The sequence below is a fragment of the Lolium perenne genome, chromosome 3 (genome assembly GCF_019359855.2).
Source record: "Lolium perenne isolate Kyuss_39 chromosome 3, Kyuss_2.0, whole genome shotgun sequence".
Taxonomy (NCBI): Eukaryota; Viridiplantae; Streptophyta; class Magnoliopsida; order Poales; family Poaceae; genus Lolium; species Lolium perenne.
In genome coordinates this window covers 173,014,887-173,032,353 of record NC_067246.2, presented here as the reverse complement: position 1 = coordinate 173,032,353, position 17,467 = coordinate 173,014,887, and the positions used below count along the sequence as shown (strand labels likewise).

The following is a 17,467-nucleotide window of genomic DNA, read 5'->3' as shown; positions in this document are numbered from 1 at the left end:
AACAATGAACAAATTCCGACGCCAGAGGAGGAAATAGCCTAAGGTGCAGGAGGCTCCATCTATTGACTACGCCATCATTTTTTTTTTCATGCCAGGAAAAAAAACCATCCTTGTCCGCCTACTCCACGTCTCCACTTGGGTACATACCGACATTCGGGTGCTGAAGATGGGACCACCCATCAACTAAGCAATAGGCGGTTCATGTGAAAACAAACAGAATTCCTCACATTTTAAACGGACATTCCTACTACTATTACACACACTCTTTCTACAGCAGCACATGCTTAGGTTTGAGAAGTATAAAGAGAAACCATTAGCTGGTGCACGTCAACTCAATTATCGTTTTATAATATTCATGAGAATATGATTGTTGCTTAAATTTGATGTGTTTGCATTGCATTTTTTTCCAAGAAAGATCCGGATCTATTGTAAAAGTTCACAAGAAGTACAAAGTGTGGGGACCCCGGACTAGCTGTCCGAAATTCCCGTTATGTATACAGTTCACGATCCCATGATCAGTGCGTCGTGAACACATAATCGAACTGATATCATAGTTACATCATCCATTACAAAACGGAATAGGAAAATTACAACAAGGTCACATGACCAATCTTTACATAATAGCCTCGAAGGGCCTAACTTAATCATCAGAGTAGCGGAATCACATCAGCAGCGCAGTACCCAAGTCATCTGCCATAACCCTACAGGCAACTGACTGGGAAGACGTTCCTAGCTCGCATAGACGTCGCCAATCCTTCTTCATTTGTCGAATTCCTCCAAGTCTGGCCAAGTAAATAGCCAGGGACAAAGCCGTGAGTACATTTAGAATTGTACTCGCAAACCATCAAGAGGGTATTTTGCAAGAGTGCAAGATAACAAGTGCTAATCTAGATGACAAGAGGGAAGAGCTAATTTCTCTTGTGTAAATAGCATGTAGAAGAGAAGTAGTTTTTCTAGTGGATATAGCATGAGAAAGGGAAATAGTTTCTCTTGTGGATGTAGCATCCCATCATCACAGTTGAAGGGGACACTAAGAAGATCCTATGACATCTCTATATCATTATTGAAAAAGATACTTCAGAAGAGTTCTACAACATAAAACACTAGGAAGGGAGTAACCCAGTTTATTTCCTTTCCGACCATCTCCATATGGTCAACCAAACCATACTAGTACCCTTCCGGTACTCCGAAAACAAGTTCTTTTTTCCTTTGGTAAACACTTTCTCAAACAAAACTCATCAGGCTAAGCAACAGCCATTTCAACCGTCCATGACCGCGGACACGGCTATTCGAATAGATTTGACTCTGCAGAGTTTGCACACTTTCCCCACAAGATCCGCGAGTTTATCATGTGGGCATCATCCCTGCATATCAACTATGCCATGACAAAAACTCGGACATAGCCTTTCGCCTATTCATCTTAGCACGGGATCCTACCCTATGGAGTATGTACCTCCCCGGCACCGTGGCAGCTCACCTCACTTTGAGCGTGGCTCCACCGCCAAGCCAGGAGACCCATAGTGTCTTCCGGACGGGTCAGCCCCGAAGGCCTCCCGTTATACTATTGTCTCCACCAACGACAATCCGGATTCAGGGGTAACCTTACCCTTATATAGTTGTGCGGTGTCCCATGTTAAGAAGAACAAACTACGAGCTAAGCCCCGTCCCACCCCAGGGTAATGTGGTTGCGCGGGTTAATTGTCACGGGTGAATACTTAGGCGCCAAAGTTTTCGAAAACAAGATTTTCTTTTCAACCATCTTTGCCAAGATCCTTTCCTTTCATAAACACACGCTTGGGTAAGTCCAACTCACCCAAGGTTTTCAAAAATTCTTTTCATCAAGGTATTTTTCCAAGGGGGTTCCCAACCTATAGTTTTATGAAGGAACTAAGAGTCACAATGACATGATGCTAGCCATCATACCACTAAGGGGATGATAATTGAGGTGTTAATAGGATCATACATACTTAGGATAAGCATGTATAGGGACAACATAATTAAGATGATTCAAACAGGGGTCATGATGTTAATCATCATACCACTAAGAAGATGACAACATGGATATGGTCAAGGGGGCATACATGCTTAGGGTAAGCATGCATAACATCAACAAGGGGGTTCACATACTTGGGAGCAAGTATGCAAAGCATCAACAAGGGGTTCATCATACTTTGGGAATAAGTATGCATAGAGTAGAGGACCAAAAATCACACATGATACAAGGAACCAAGTATATAATGGAGCAATGAGCACAACAAGAAGGATAAATAGCAAGAGATCAAAAGATGGCTTGCCTTGGTTGGCTTGTTTGTCCCTGGACTTCTCCAACTACATCAAATAAGACTTCCAACAACATAAATAAAATCCTCGTCCGATTCCACTTCTTCTTCTTCTCCGAAATTGTTCGCATCTAACGCCGGAAAATATAAAAGGAACACAATCAATCACATTGCACCAACAAAACAAACATACAACAACCATAATTTAACCATTCAATAAATAGCTACCATACAAAGAACTTATAGATACCACAAACAACTTAAAGAGAACCCATTTTATCTACCTAGTAAAGGTATGAGAGTATCACAACTTAGTAATTGCCTCTCTCGGTTATCACCATGGTATAAACCAAACATCCCCTGGTAGATAACATCATAAAGAGGACAAGAGCATTAGTTTGACATCAAATACATTCACAAAACATTTTCAAACATTTTTGGAAAAGTAGAAATCAGTTTTCCTAATTTAATTTGCTCACTTAACATTATACAAAAATAGGAAGCAAACCATATACCACATCATTTGAAAACTTAAGCAAAATAAAAGAGCTAAAGTTAGGTTGCAGAGGTGTTGTTTTGCAAGCATAAAACAAAGGTTGCCCATCTCTACTAAAAAGAGTTGGTCAGGGTTTTAAATAAACCGAAAAGTTTTGCTTCAACAATGCATGTCACACATAAACATTACTAACAGCAACAAATATGTATGAACAGAGACTAATAATATTTTTCCTATATAGCCAGTACTAATACAAGACTAACCCAATTGGAATCACCCAAAAATATCAAACCTACAATTTTAGGAATTTCTTTGAATCTGACTGTACAGAAAACAAGATATGTAAGCCATAAATCGTAGAAAAATCCTAAAAATATGAGGCCACAGGCATTGGAAAGGTAATTAAACAGAGAAGCATACACAATTGGATTTGGGTTCAAATTGTTTCTGAAACTCTCACAAATGGATTGACAAGTTTACTGCATGTTTTCGCCATTTGCTTGAACTATGGAGTTGCAGAACAGATAAAGGTTTGAAACTTGTTTGAGATGATTAAGAAAACATTCAGTAATCCTACAGAATTTGAATCACGCAGTTAGGTTCAAAATTGGATTTTTGATGAATTAAAAGCTAACAGCCATGTCTGCAGAACACACAAAAGAAGTTTAATTCACCACAAATCGTACATAAATCATAAAAATATGAGGTCAGCTGCATCTGAAAGGTATTGAATAGGTGGTTCTTAGCCAATTTGTTTCACTTAAAAATTCGTTTCCAAGCTCCTGATTTAATTCGACAAAGTCAGATCTGACCAGATCTTGATCTGTGAACCATTTCAGTTTCAGGATATCATTTGAAGTGAAACCAACGCCAAAATTAAGGTACTGAAGAGGGCTTTCACCCACAGTTGAGTTTGCTCAAAAAGGTTTTGTAAAACGGAAGAAATCTAACAAACAGTGATTCTGCATGTTTGCAGAACTTTATTTACCATGCAAAATCCGTAACGAATTTGAGGATGAGACCAACGCCAAGTTGTAGATCTTTTCAATACCTATCCGTGGAACTTTGAATCACTCGATTTGGATCTGCACACAAGATTTGGCGGATTTTACAAGTTCGTACCAGAATCTGAAACAGCAAGATACAGAAATTACTGCAAGGTTTTGGACGAACTTTGCTCAAGAACTTCAGATCTGAGGATAGCTCAACCTTCTCCATGCTTGGACCAACATGCACCTGCATCAAGATCCAATCTAGTGAGAGGAGAAAGGAGAAAGAGAGCTGGATTCATCAAAGATTAGGGGAGAAGAGAGTGAGAGGGAAGCTCTCATGGGGAGGGGGAGCTTGAGGGAGGAGGGGAGCTTCATCTTGGTGGCTTTCCATGGCCATGGCCGGCCATGGAGCTAGGAGGAGAAGCATTTTCGTGGGGGTGTGGTAGGAGAGAGTTATGAGGGTGTAGATAAGGTGGAGGAGTGAGTGGGGAGTGAAAAATGAAACCAAAGGTGGAGGTGGTGGCCGGCCAAGGAGTTTTTATAGAGGGAGAGGGGTGGCTGCCTCTTTTTTTGATTGGCCAAGGAAGGTGGCTGCCCATTAAATGATTGGGTTAGTTCGGAGGCAAGTCTTGTAGAGGAAGAAAAATGGAGAGGCATGGCTGGCCGAAATTGCCATGCATACACAATTTGGCCGGCTCCATTCTTGCCAAACACAAGTGAACAATGTGAGGGAGAGGCACAACATCCATGTGAATAGATATAGGCATGATGTTGAGGAGATAATGTCAATGAGTAACTTTGATGATGATAAGAATAGAGTAGATACATGTAGATAAAAAGAAGTGTGAGGTGGTATGTACTATAGGATAATTGTTACCACTTTGGTTGTGGCAAACATAAGCTGAAATATAGACCCAAAGGTATAGCAGATGATTAGAAGTTTTTATTTGAATTCAATTTTTAAAGGATTGGGATTCACCACATGCAACAATGCATGAGCATGTCTAGATAGATGGGATGGTGATGGTGGTTTAGTTAATGATAGAGCAGGGTTAAGAGAGATGGTGAGTGAAGTAACCATGTACTCACAAGGATGAATATGGTGGCAGAAATCACCAATTCATGAGGTCAAGGTGATGATGGAAAAGAATAGATGATTGAGATGGGTATGATGAATATAAGTTGCTCTACAAATGAGAGGTCAATTGGGAGTGGTTTGAAAGTATCAAATGATCATCCATTTGATCCAGAATTGGAGGATGGAGGGGATACAATGTGGTGGATCAGAGATGTGCATAAGATGTGCAAAAATTGCCATTTGAAATAGAATTCATTTGAAAAGTATTTGAATCACCTCAATTGTCTAGGGACAATTGGTAATGAACTCAAGTGGAATGAATTTTGAAAGTGTTGAGATAAAACTAGTTGGAACATAGGGGTTCAAAATATTCTACTTACTTTCTCAAGTAAGTAGAGTTTTTCTCAATGTAAAATAAGCAAGAAGAAACAAGAAGTGGTATAATACCATAAACAAGCCTTTTGTTAAAAAGAAAGCAAAATAGAAAGTAATGTTTTAGAAATCAGTACTTGGTAGAAATGGGGTGAAAAACAAAACCCATTTCAGTTCTTTGTTTTCCTTGAAGAAATATCTTGAAAGGATTTAATAAAACTAGAAGTAGTTTTGTGATCAAAACTAGAGAAGGAAAACAATAGGGTTTTTGAGGAGGAAAAAATAATGTAGGGAGGAGTGTTCTCAAGGGTAGGTGGTAGCTACTAAATGTATCCATCATTCCCACTCTTGGTTTTGTGAAGATTAAACTTGAATAAAAACAAGAGGTAAAAATAAAGAAAGTGATCTAGTGCAGAAACACTGGATAAGGTATGAGATCAAGTTGAATATAGGAGTTGCAAGGATAGATTGAGACATGCAAGATGTGGAGGTTGAAGAGGATGTTGCATAGATGAGATCCATGCATTGAAGTCAACAATAACAGTTGTGGGTGCTTAGAGATCAATTGCCAAAGTCTGGACATTTTAAGCCTGTCAACACAGATGGTCGACATGGCCTCAAAACCAACAAGGATGAGTGGGTATAAGAGAGGGATGTAGCTAGGGGAAGATGATCCCAAGTTTTGAATTTGGGATGATTGAGCTAGGTTGTACCACAAGGAGAAAAATCAAGAAGGCACACTCAGGTTGCCATCAGGGGAAGAGTTTGATGTAGTAAAAAGGAAAACAACTTTTCCTAGGACACACATGTGTTTTATTAGGTGAGTTGTTTGTTTTACCACTAGAGGTGTTGTTCTTTGAAATAGCTCAAGACAAAACTCAACAAGCAAAACAAGACAATACATCTACCAACATATCAAAGCAATTCATATTAACAGACAGATCAAGGCAATTCATCTAATTAGTCTTAACAAAAAGTTTTTGTTCCCCCTGATTTTTGCATTAAGGACAATTAATCAAGGTTTCAAAAGTTGGGGTGTTACACAAAGCTCCATAAATATAATAAAAATAACATCGAGGTTCTTGAACCGCCTAGCGACCCCCGTTGATGATAGTCGGGAAGTCTTCGTGCAATTTGCCCCAAAGGACCAACGTCTCGGAGCCGAAGTCTTGGCCATTGAACCCTTGAATTTATCCGCTGACACCAAACTTGTAACACAAGTAGACTAGACGAGATCCACCACTCCATGGGAGCAATAAGCAGATGATTCCCAACCCTCCTCAACCCCACCAGCAAAATCACCGCCAACGGAGTGGACGAGGAAATGGGCATACTTTATTAGTGTCCCACACTACGGTGTCTAGGGACCTTACTAGTCCAAGGTCCCCACCCGTCCCGCTGCCAGAGCAACAAACAGCCCTAGATAAAATGTTGAAAGACCTAACATAGACAATGGAGGCTGGTGCACGAGGATCCAAGAGAAAGCGTTAAGTGGAGATTTAGGATTTTGAGCCACCCCAATAATAATTCATCAGGACATAGTCAACACTTCATAATTTCATCCATAGTTATCCATAGGTGTTGTCCACATTTATATTTCGGCAGTTCTTAGAGTTTGTATCAACGAGGAAACCTATCCAGCGTAGGGTTCAGCCACCACCACCCACCCCAAGAATCAAATATACCCCAGACACAAAAGCAAACCACAGTTATTTGATATAACTCCAATCCCTAAGATTATTTCAGCAGGCATGCCCATAAACCAAGATACTGGAACTCGCTGCAAGATACATGAACCAAATGTTTACAAGAACAGAAACAGATTAGAGTTTCTTAACACTAAACTTCCACTCCCCCTTCACGGGATCAAACGATATGAATTCAGCATCGTGACTCTTGGTCCATTGCGCCAGAACCTCCTTATATGCATCGACTGCTGGCCCTTCCATTAACTGCAACCCAGTCTTCTGATCGACGCATTTCACATTCAGAAGAGTGATCTCTGCAGGCTTGTTGAGCTCCTGCCCAACAGGAGGTCTCTTGCTCTCATCCATGTAGGCATTAATCTCACGGTCCTTGAACTCCACGATGGATGTGATGTCTAGCATCCTCACATCAGTTTCGCCTTCAAACTTCACGCTGCCATAGCCATGTCTGCCGACTGTGAAGTCCTTCACATGTGAGCAACTACCTGGCTCCTGACATTCTCGTGCAGCAAGCTCCGCGATTGATGGCAAGGTGTAGTAGTCGGCCTTGTAGAGCCGAGGTAGCACACTCTCACTGATCACTTCGCAGCCAGGGGCACCAAATGGAGATCTATCAGTCAGGGGAACATCACTGATATTCCCTTTCTGTTCCCCGGCAGGTCCTGAAAAATTATAGAAAAACACACACAATCAAGCACCTTTAATTTTGAGATCAATGTTTTGGCATTTGTTCTCCAGAAGTGCTAACGGAGAACTTGGGTTTACTCCTAGGATTCTTCATTGTAAAATTGCTAGTGAAAAATTGCTTAATAAAATTATTATTAGCGTGAAGTAAAAGCTTATTTGAATAAAATGCTAGGAATGTTCATTGTAACTGTTTCTAGTGAATAACTGCCTAATAAACTATTAGCATAAAGCAGCAAAATTTATTTCAACAAATATTCCCATAGGATAACAAGAGCCAAACAGAACATGACAGCGACGCGTCCTACAAATAACCACTAGTATCATGGATAAATAAAGCTTCCTTTTTTAAAAAAAGCAGCATAGTTAATCTGGAAAAGAAAACATTGTTCACATTGGCTGAATGTGCATCTACTTAAGTTCCTGATGCAATGGGAAATAGTAAAGACTAAAAACAACATCGCATAGGTATGTCTATGACAAAAACTGTTTTGTACTTATCAGGATATCAGAAGTCTCAAGAAAATTCGAGCCATATAACGAGAATTAGCTTGCTACAAAATATAGTAGTACCAGAAGTCTCAAACAAGAAAAAGATAAACTGTAGCATCAGCCTAGAAGTCTATAAAAGAAAGCTTGTACCAGAAGCTAAGAAATTCAAACAATACGAGTGATCATTTCGACAAAATCTACCTGTTGAACTGGATGTTTTCCCAGTTTGACTCGCAGGCTGCTCCACTGATCGGATAGTCAGGTCTTGGTTCTCTCCAGGATAGATAGAGAAAGAAACAGGTGTTGGTGAAGCTCGAACATTATGAACCTATATGCAAAAGGACAAGTCATTTTTTTATTATAGGATAATCAGAATGAACGTACACATTTTGTTTGGAGATAAAAAAATGAAGAGCATTTTATCTAATTGTTACTGGTGAGCCCAAAAGTGTGAGCAGATTGCTTGACACGTATCTGAAGGGGGCTCCACGGTATCATTTTACTGTGCAATAAAAATCTAGGCTTTGGAGATTTATTTCCATACCTGTGAAGCAAGACTTCCAGTATCATCATTCCTCGGATAAAATCTAATCCTGACAGTAGTAATGTCAATTGGTAGTAGCAACTCTACAGCTTTCTTGGAATGATCAATATTTATCTGGAATCACGATAAAAAAATCAGATATAAAACCATAAAGCCAGGAAAAATACAGCCATTCAATGATACCTACAGAAGTGCATTGACCATTTGGTGACGGAGCTGGTGCTGAATGGGAGACTGAAGAGCTGAGTAAACTTCCTCCTTGCTGCTTCCAACAAAAACAACCAATAAGAACCACATGTATGTACACTCCTATGAAGTGCCTCACGAACTAATGATCTCTGAGGAATACTTACGGTAAACGATGTATCAGGAGCTCTATATGACGCTGTGTTACTGAATATGTTTTCCCTAGAAGTTGCAGGAGCGGAGCTTGAAGGAGGAAATGAGAACACTGGTGGCTGGGGTCCTACAGAGCGCAACCAAAATGGGTTGTTGGTGTTACAACCGAAACCTTGTGTTGTGGATTGTGGTCCCACAGATGGCTTCACATGAGCTTCACTTGGATATTTCAAGGGCTGCACTGGGGGCTGGGGCTGCCATGGATGATTAGACAAAGGAACCGAAAATAATGGTGGGCCTGCAGGAGCGGAGCTTGAAGGAGGAAATGAGAACACTGGTGGCTGGGATCCTGCAGAGCGCAACCAAAATGGGTTGTTGGTGTTACAACTGAAACCTTGTGTTGTGGATTGTGGTACCACAGATGGCTTCACATGAGCTTCACTTAGATCTTCCAAAAGCTGCACTGGGGGCTGGGGCTGCCATGGATGATTAGCCGAAGGAACCATGCTTTTCGGCAGGCTGGGATTCCCTAAGAGCATGCAAAACTAGGTTAGTGGTAAGAACCATAAACCAATAAAATAAATGGACAATGCAAAAATACAAGAATCAACAATTGTTAACCGCCAGTTATAACAAAGGGTCCATACATGTTCTCTGGCCAAGATTCAACAAATGAACTTAGCAAAGAAGTTAAAATGATGCTTCAAACTGAAATTCAAAGAGTTAACAGTGTATATGCCAGTTTGAAGAAACATAAGCTAACCTTGACATTATAAAATGCTGAATAACTATATATGCAAAATATTATTATCTGATTAGCGTAGCTTGATGCATTTTTATCATAAAACCCTGATCTCCAAATACCTTTCTTTCTTTAGACATAATCCAGATTCAACATATCATGTCTAAAGTTTTGGGAATAAATCAGTATCTTACCTTTGTCTCCTCTCTGATAATCTTCATGTCGAAGCTCCTCATGAGATTTGCTGTTGTATACAGGCATTGCTGAAATAGATTGGAAATAGAAAGGAGTCTCACCATCAGCAGTCTTGGAATAAGCAGAAACCCTGCTGCCTTTTTCAGACACTCCTACAAAATTAAGATGTGGAAAACGAAACAATAAAATAAAATGATGAAATTTCATAATACGTCAACCGAATGAAAATAAATTATTGTGCATCAAATGGTGTCACTCAAGCCATGAGCCAGCAATAGTTTGTGAAAAAGGTCAGGACTGATTTGACCTGAGGCTTTCCCCAGTTTCTTTGTCTCATTTTCGCAATAAGCTAACTAGTTCTACTAATCACCATTGGAGATGTATTTTTAATGCATTAAATGCACTACTTACAATAATAAATGGACAAATTAGATCATGGTGAAGACCAGTTTGGAATTACTGCATCATGATGCTATTAGTCAATATACATACAAAAAATGGTAAGACAAAAATGGTATTCAAAAGTACATTGACGATGCCTCTCCAAATTTAAATATTAAACTAAGTTGAACCTTCAAATATAGCAGCTGAAAATATAAGAGATAGCCATATTTGTTAAACTAGGAACATGAACTAAATGAAACCCAGAAAGCAACCAGACAACTTACGATCAAAGGACCCAAATGGAGAAGGCAAGGACACAAATGGAGAAGGCATAGATGGCACCCCAAAGGGCGGAGTGGATGACATCGTAAACCCAGGAACAGATGAAGAGTGTTGGCCTATTGTAGCTGTACAAAGCAATATCAATTCAGAAAGTCAAATAAGCTGTGGTGAGTAAACATATACGTGTCATGAAACTGTAGAAATAAGGATTATATTTGGAATTATATCAACCAAGCTGGAAAGAGTGCAAGTAACCTAGAAAAAAAACCAAATAACTGAAAAAAACACCCTAGTATTTGCACAAATGAATACTAACACTGCATGCACCAACAAACAGTTTGAATTATGAAAAATATATTAATTGACTACATGATCAAGATATAGGTAGTTTTGCAAATTATATTATATAGTTCACTCCTATAGCTCATGTGAATGTGTCATGCAGAATGTAATGATAAAAAATAACATATTGGAGAGCCTGAACAAAAAACGGCATGCTCTCAGCACCACAGCAAATACTTGAAGCCTAGTATAGCTATTTATCATACTGACCATCTCCATCCAAACACAGATCTTGCAAGAATTAATGTAAGATCCTTGTATCAGCAGGTTGGTTTTACTGAACTTATTCCAGTCATACTGGATTGATTTTGCTTCAGTATACACCCATTTCAAACTAGAGGAAATCAAGAGTTAATGCCAAATGCATAACTACCTTTTATATATATCAATGACAAGTGAAAAGAAACTCAAGCTAAATTATTAACAAAATCTTCTTAAATCGCCAATGCTGCCGTAGTTGTCAGTAGTTATATGCATCCTAGCTAATCTTACTGAAGTTGTAATACGTTCACAATCTACTTGCGCAGAACATCTCGCTAACAAATATATATTGAGTTATGAAGTCGAGAAAGTGGTGTTTTTCAGTTACATCAAAAATCTTTCAACCTGTCCCCACAAACTGTACTGTTAATGTAAGTTGAAATTATCAAAGAGTCAGAGAAAACAACACATGCACATACAAAAAGGAAAAGCAGAAACTAGAGAATCAGTTGGAAAAAAGGCTGCTTACCGCCAAATGGTGTGGGCGGAAAAGGTGCGTGCTGATGGGGCATGGGTGTTCTGAAGATGTTGGGATGTTGCCCAACGGCTTGGGTAGACCATGATGATCCGAAGGCTGGGGTAGACCAAGATGAACAAGAGCCCATCATTGTGAAACTGAACTCTGAAACTAGGAACATGAACAAAATGAAAACCATAAAGTAAACCACACAACTTACAATCAAAGGGCCCCGATGGAGACAACCCAAAGGCCGGGTTGGGTGACATCAATCCGAAGGCTGGGGTAGTGAAAGGTGGTCCGAAGGCTGGGGTTGGGCAAGATGATCCGAAGGCGGGTGTAGAGTAAGATGATCCGAAGGCTGTGGTAGAGCAAGATGATCCGAAGGCTGGGGTGGACCAAGATGAAGAAGAACCCATCCTAGCTGCAGAAAGCAAGATTAAATCGAATCATGCGAGTGAAAAGTTAATAATCTCTCATACAAGATGAAACTGCATTAGTTACACAAGACATTAATTGCTACACCATGGGCGTATCCTGGTAGTAGGATAACCGACTTTGAGTAGTTGGATCTCGGATCGGTGCATTTTACCCTTGTAGTACATACAGAAATCAGAAACTAATTAGGCCTATTCAATCTATTCCCTTATTCAACCATGAAAGCAGCGAAAATAGGTACTAAGAACTCCGGAATCGTCGCAGATAAATGGGAAACAATGCAACGACCAAGTGTATTTGCGACTCGTTTGTTGATTCAACGATAATCTGTACAGAAAACGGCGCCACGGCAACGGGAACCCTTGAGCCGGCGGTTCTAGTAATAAAAACCTAAACATCGAGAGAACCCTAAACCGGATTAAGATGGAATCAGACCAAATTAAGCACGAGAATCCCCGGCGGAAGTAGCAAGCGAGCAAGCAATGTACCAGTCGAAACGGGCGCGCGTCGGGTTGATCTACGAGCGAATCGAACGGCGGGGAAGTAGAATCTCCGGCATTGGTGTGGAGAAGGGGAAGGGGGAGAGGGCTGGCTTACCAGAGACGGGCGTCGAATCGGAGGGGCGGTGGCGAGGAGGGTTGAGCAGGGTTGGTTCTCCGCCGCCTCGGTGAAGGAAGAAGGCCCCGGTACCAGCGCGGTTTTATACGAGGAAGACCTCCGCTTCCAGAAACCCCCAAGTAGCTTACAAATCAAGCCAAAGTTTTTTTTAGTTGCCCGAGTGAGCTTTCTTTCTACGCCACTGCACGGGAATTTTTTTTTCTTTACCATTTGACCTTAAACGACCGAGAGGCCGGCTTCCTGTGTCGCAGGCTCCCTCCAGCGGTGAGCCCTCTCTCACTCCGTCGGCACGGTTCTTTGGGCCCAGCTGAGAAGGACCTAAACCTTTTACTGTATTTTCTTGGTTATTTTTTTGAACGGTTGGTTGGAATTACTTATTATCAAGCATTCCGCTCGATGAAGGATCTATCTAAAATTTTGGTTTATCTGTGGCAAATCTATCTAAAGATGTTCATCTCAAGCATTCAGTTCGATGAAGAACCTAAACCTCCTATCTAAAGTTTTGCTTTCTTTTTTGGCAAATCTATCTAAAAATGTTGACATAGAAGGAGACAAGTGTCTAAGGTTTCAGTTAACTCAACGTTGCGTTCATCTCGTCTAACAAACATAATATTACGTTTATCTAACATTATGTTTCGTGGGCAAGTCGCTCATTCATTGGACATCCATCTTCCACCCAACGGCTCTAATACAACGTATTGTCGTGCCATTTCACCCATACTCAACGATATTTGTAAAAATGGATGCAACTCACAATCTATTGATTGGGTGCATATGGCGTTACATATATAGGCCACGTCCTCAACTATACAAGGAAGGAGGCGGGCCCAATAATCAATACAAAGATATGTATCGCTATACATAACTACAGAAGATACACATCCGGATATACAAGGATATGTATCTCAACACCCACCCCCCCCCCCCGCAGTCGAAGTGTCGCCTGGTCGAACGCATAGACTGGACCGGAACTCCTCAAATGATGCCGTAGGGAGACCCTTGGTCATGATATCCGCAAATTGTTGGGAGGTGGGCACATGAAGTACTCGAATGTGTCCGAGGGCCACCTGTTCCCGAACAAAGTGGATGTCCAGCTCAATATGCTTGGTGCGGCGATGGTGGACCGGGTTGGCGGAGAGGTAGACGGCGGAGACGTTGTCGCAATAGACCACGGTGGCTTTCGCAACAGGACATGAAAGCTCAACGAGGAGTTGCCGCAGCCAAGAGACCTCGGCAACCGCGTAAGCAACAGCCCGGTACTCCGCTTCGACGCTGGAGCGAGAGACCGTGGGTTGTCGTTTAGACGACCAGGAGATGAGCGAAGGTCCGAAGTAGACGCAGTAGCCAGACGTGGAGCGACGCGTGTCGGGGCAGCCTGCCCAATCAGCGTCCGAGTAGGCGACGATGTCAGTTACGGTGGAGGCGTGGAGGGAGAGGCCGGAGTCCGTGGTGCCACGAATGTAGCGGAGGATCCTCTTGACCGCAGCCCAATGAGGATCCCGCGGAGCATGCATGTGAAGGCACACCTGCTGGACAGCATACTGCAGCTCGGGGCGGGTCAAGGTGAGGTACTGCAGGGCACCGACGATGGAGCGATAAAATGACGTATCCATGGCCAACGAACCATCCGTGGCGGAGAGCTTGGACTTCGTGTCGACAGGCGTGGCCGCGGGTTTGCAATTAAGCATACTGGCGCGGTCCAGGAGCTCGTGTGCATACTTGTGCTGATGAAGTAAGAAGCCGTCGGTGCGACGTACGACCTCGATGCCGAGGAAGTAGTGCAGGGGCCCCAAGTCCTTGAGGGCAAACTCAGCGCGAAGACGCTCGGTGATTTGTCGCAGGAGGTCCGTGGAGCTGGCCGTCAAGATGATGTCATCGACGTAGAGCAGCAGGTACGCGGTGGTGGCACCATTGTTGTACACAAACAGCGAGGCATCAGAGCGGGTGGAGCGGAAGCCGAGTTGGTGAAGAAACGCTGCGATGCGCTGGTACCAGGCGCGTGGGGCCTGCTTGAGCCCGTATAACGAGCGCGAGAGCAGACACACATGGTCGGGGTGGGCGCTATCGAGGAAACCCGTGGGCTGCTGGCAGAAGACCTGCTCCTCGAGATGGCCGTGAAGAGAGGTGTTGGAGACGTCCATCTGGTGCACGGGCCACGCACGGGAGACCGCGAGCTGAAGGACGGTGCAGATCGTCCCGGGCTTGACAACCGGGGCGAAGGTGTCAGTGAAGTCGACGCCGGCACGCTGGCGAAAGCCACGAACCACCCACCACGCCTTGTGACGGTCGAGAGTACCGTCCGGATGGAACTTGTGCTTGAAGACCCACTTCACGGTGATGATGTTGGCGTGAGGGGGTCGGGGAACAAGCGTCCATGTCTGGTTCCGCTGTAGGGCGTCGAACTCGTCCTGCATGGCCGCAAGTGTAGGGATTCGTTGCATAGAAAACAAAAAATTTCCTACCGCGAGAACGCAATCCAAGCCAAGATGCAATCTAGAAGACGGTAGTAACGAGGAGATGATCGAGACTCACCCTTGTAGAGTTCCAAAGCCTACAAGATGAGGCTCTTGTTGCTGCGGTAGACGGTCACTTGCCGCTTGCAAAAGCGCGTATAAGATCTTTATCACGGCGCCACGAACGGGCAGCACCTCCGTACTCGGTCACACGTTCGGTGTTTATGAAGACGACGTCCACCTCCCCGTTCCAGCGGACAGCGGAAGTAGTAGCTCCTCTTGAATCCGGCAGCACGACGGTGTGGTGGCGGTGGTGGTGGAGAACTCCGACGGAGCTTCGCTAAGCGTGTGGGAGAGAAGGAGGAGTGGGGCGGCTAGGGTTTGGGGAGAGGGGGGCGCCGGCCACTTAAGGGGTGCGGCCACCTTGTGGTGTTTGGGTGCGGCCACCTTGTGGTGTTGGGGTGCGGCCACCTTGTGGTGTTGGGGTGGCCGGCCCCCTCCCCTTGGCCCTCATTATATAGGTGGAACACCCAAGAGTTGGTCTACAAGTCTTCGAATAAGACCCCAAACCAAAACCTTCCATATGACATGAAACCTACCCAAGCTAGGACTCCCACTAGAGGTGGGATTCCCACCTTCCCTTGGGAGGGGGTGGCCGGCCACCTTAGGTGGAGTCCACCTGGGACTCCACCCCCTAGGGTTGGCCGGCCATGGTGGTGGAGTCCCTCCGGGACTCCGCCTTCCAATTTGATTTCTTCCGGACTTTTCTAGAACCTTCTAGAACCTTCCATAAAATCTTCCGGATCATTTCCAAACTTGGAATATGACTTCCTATATATGAATCTTATTCTCCGGACCATTCCGGAACTCCTCGTGATGTCCGGGATCTCATCCGGGACTTCGAACAAAACTTCGAACTCCATTCCATATTCAAGTTCTACCATTTCAACATCAAACCTTAAGTGTGTCACCCTACGGTTCGCGAACTATGTGGACATGGGTGAGAACTCTCTCCGACCAATAACCAATAGCGGGATCTGGAGATCCATAATGGCTCCCACATATTCAACGATGACTTTAGTGATCGAATGAACCATTCACATATAATACCAATTCCCTTTGTCACGCGATATTTTACTTGTCCGAGGTTTGATCATCGGTATCACTCTATACCTTGTTCAACCTCGTCTCCTGACAAGTACTCTTTACTCGTACCGTGGTATGTGGTCTCTTATGAACTTATTCATATGCTTGCAAGACATTAGACGACATTCCACCGAGAGGGCCCAGAATATATCTATCTGTCATCGGGATGGCCAAATCCCACTGTTGATCCATATGCCTCAACTCATACTTTCCGGATACTTAATCCCACCTTTATAACCACCCATTTACGCAGTGGCGTTTGATGTAATCAAAGTACCTTTCCGGTATAAGTGATTTACATGATCTCATGGTCATAAGGACTAGGTAACTATGTATCGAAAGCTTATAGCAAATAACTTAATGACGTGATCTTATGCTACGCTTAAATGGGTGTGTCCATTACATCATTCATACAATGATATAACCTTGTTATTAATAACATCCAATGTTCATGATTATGAAACTAATCATCCATTAATCAACAAGCTAGTTAAGAGGCATACTAGGGACTCTTTGTTGTTTACATATCACACATGTATCAATGTTTCGGTTAATAAAATTATAGCATGGTATATAAACATTCATCATAAACATAAAGATATATAATAACCACTTTTATTATTGCCTCTTGGGCATATCTCCAACAGTCTCCCACTTGCACTAGAGTCAATAATCTAGATTACATTGTAAGGAACCTAACACCCATGGCATTCTGGTGTTGGTCATGCTTTGCCCTAGGGAGAGCTTTAGTCAACGGATCTGCTACATTCAGATCAGTGTGTACTTTGCAAATCTTTACTTCTCCATCTTCGATGTACTCGCGAATCGAGTGATAACGCAGCTTGATATGCTTCAGCCTCTTGTGTGACCTTGGTTCTTGTGCATTGGCGATGGCACCCATGTTGTCACAGTAGATGACTAGTGGGTCCAATGCACTAGGAACCACACCGAGCTCTACAATGAACCTCTTCATCCATACCGCTTACGATGAAGCCTAAGCCGCTATGTACTCTGATTCGTTGAAGACTTCGCCACCGTGCACCGCTTCGAGCTTGCCCACCATCGCAGCACCATTCAATATAAACACGTACCCAGACTGTGACTTAGAGTCATCAGGATCAGTGTTCCAACTTGCATCGGTGTAACTTGTTACAACGATCTCTTGGT

The 17,467-nt window shown here is 43.0% G+C and overlaps 1 protein-coding gene and 1 long non-coding RNA gene across 2 annotated transcripts; both read right to left on the bottom strand.

Moving 5' to 3' along the window:
* Positions 1-469: 469 nt before the first annotated feature.
* On the bottom strand, positions 470-4,288 carry LOC127318350 (uncharacterized). Its single transcript, XR_007861787.2, has 5 exons — positions 3,949-4,288; positions 3,764-3,860; positions 2,564-2,639; positions 2,295-2,410; positions 470-782 (listed from the first exon to the last, which is right to left on the bottom strand). It is a non-coding gene; the product is annotated as an uncharacterized lncRNA (long non-coding RNA).
* Positions 4,289-6,912: 2,624 nt separating this feature from the next.
* Positions 6,913-12,842, bottom strand: LOC127318351 (uncharacterized). Its single transcript, XM_071828242.1, has 10 exons — positions 12,572-12,842; positions 11,866-12,069; positions 11,658-11,762; positions 10,588-10,710; positions 9,919-10,071; positions 8,997-9,511; positions 8,831-8,905; positions 8,644-8,757; positions 8,301-8,427; positions 6,913-7,585 (listed from the first exon to the last, which is right to left on the bottom strand). Exons 2-10 carry the CDS (start codon positions 12,062-12,064, stop codon positions 7,041-7,043), a joined length of 1,956 nt encoding a protein of 651 aa, XP_071684343.1. The 5' UTR covers positions 12,065-12,069; positions 12,572-12,842; the 3' UTR covers positions 6,913-7,040.
* Between the last annotated feature and the right edge of the window lie 4,625 nt (positions 12,843-17,467).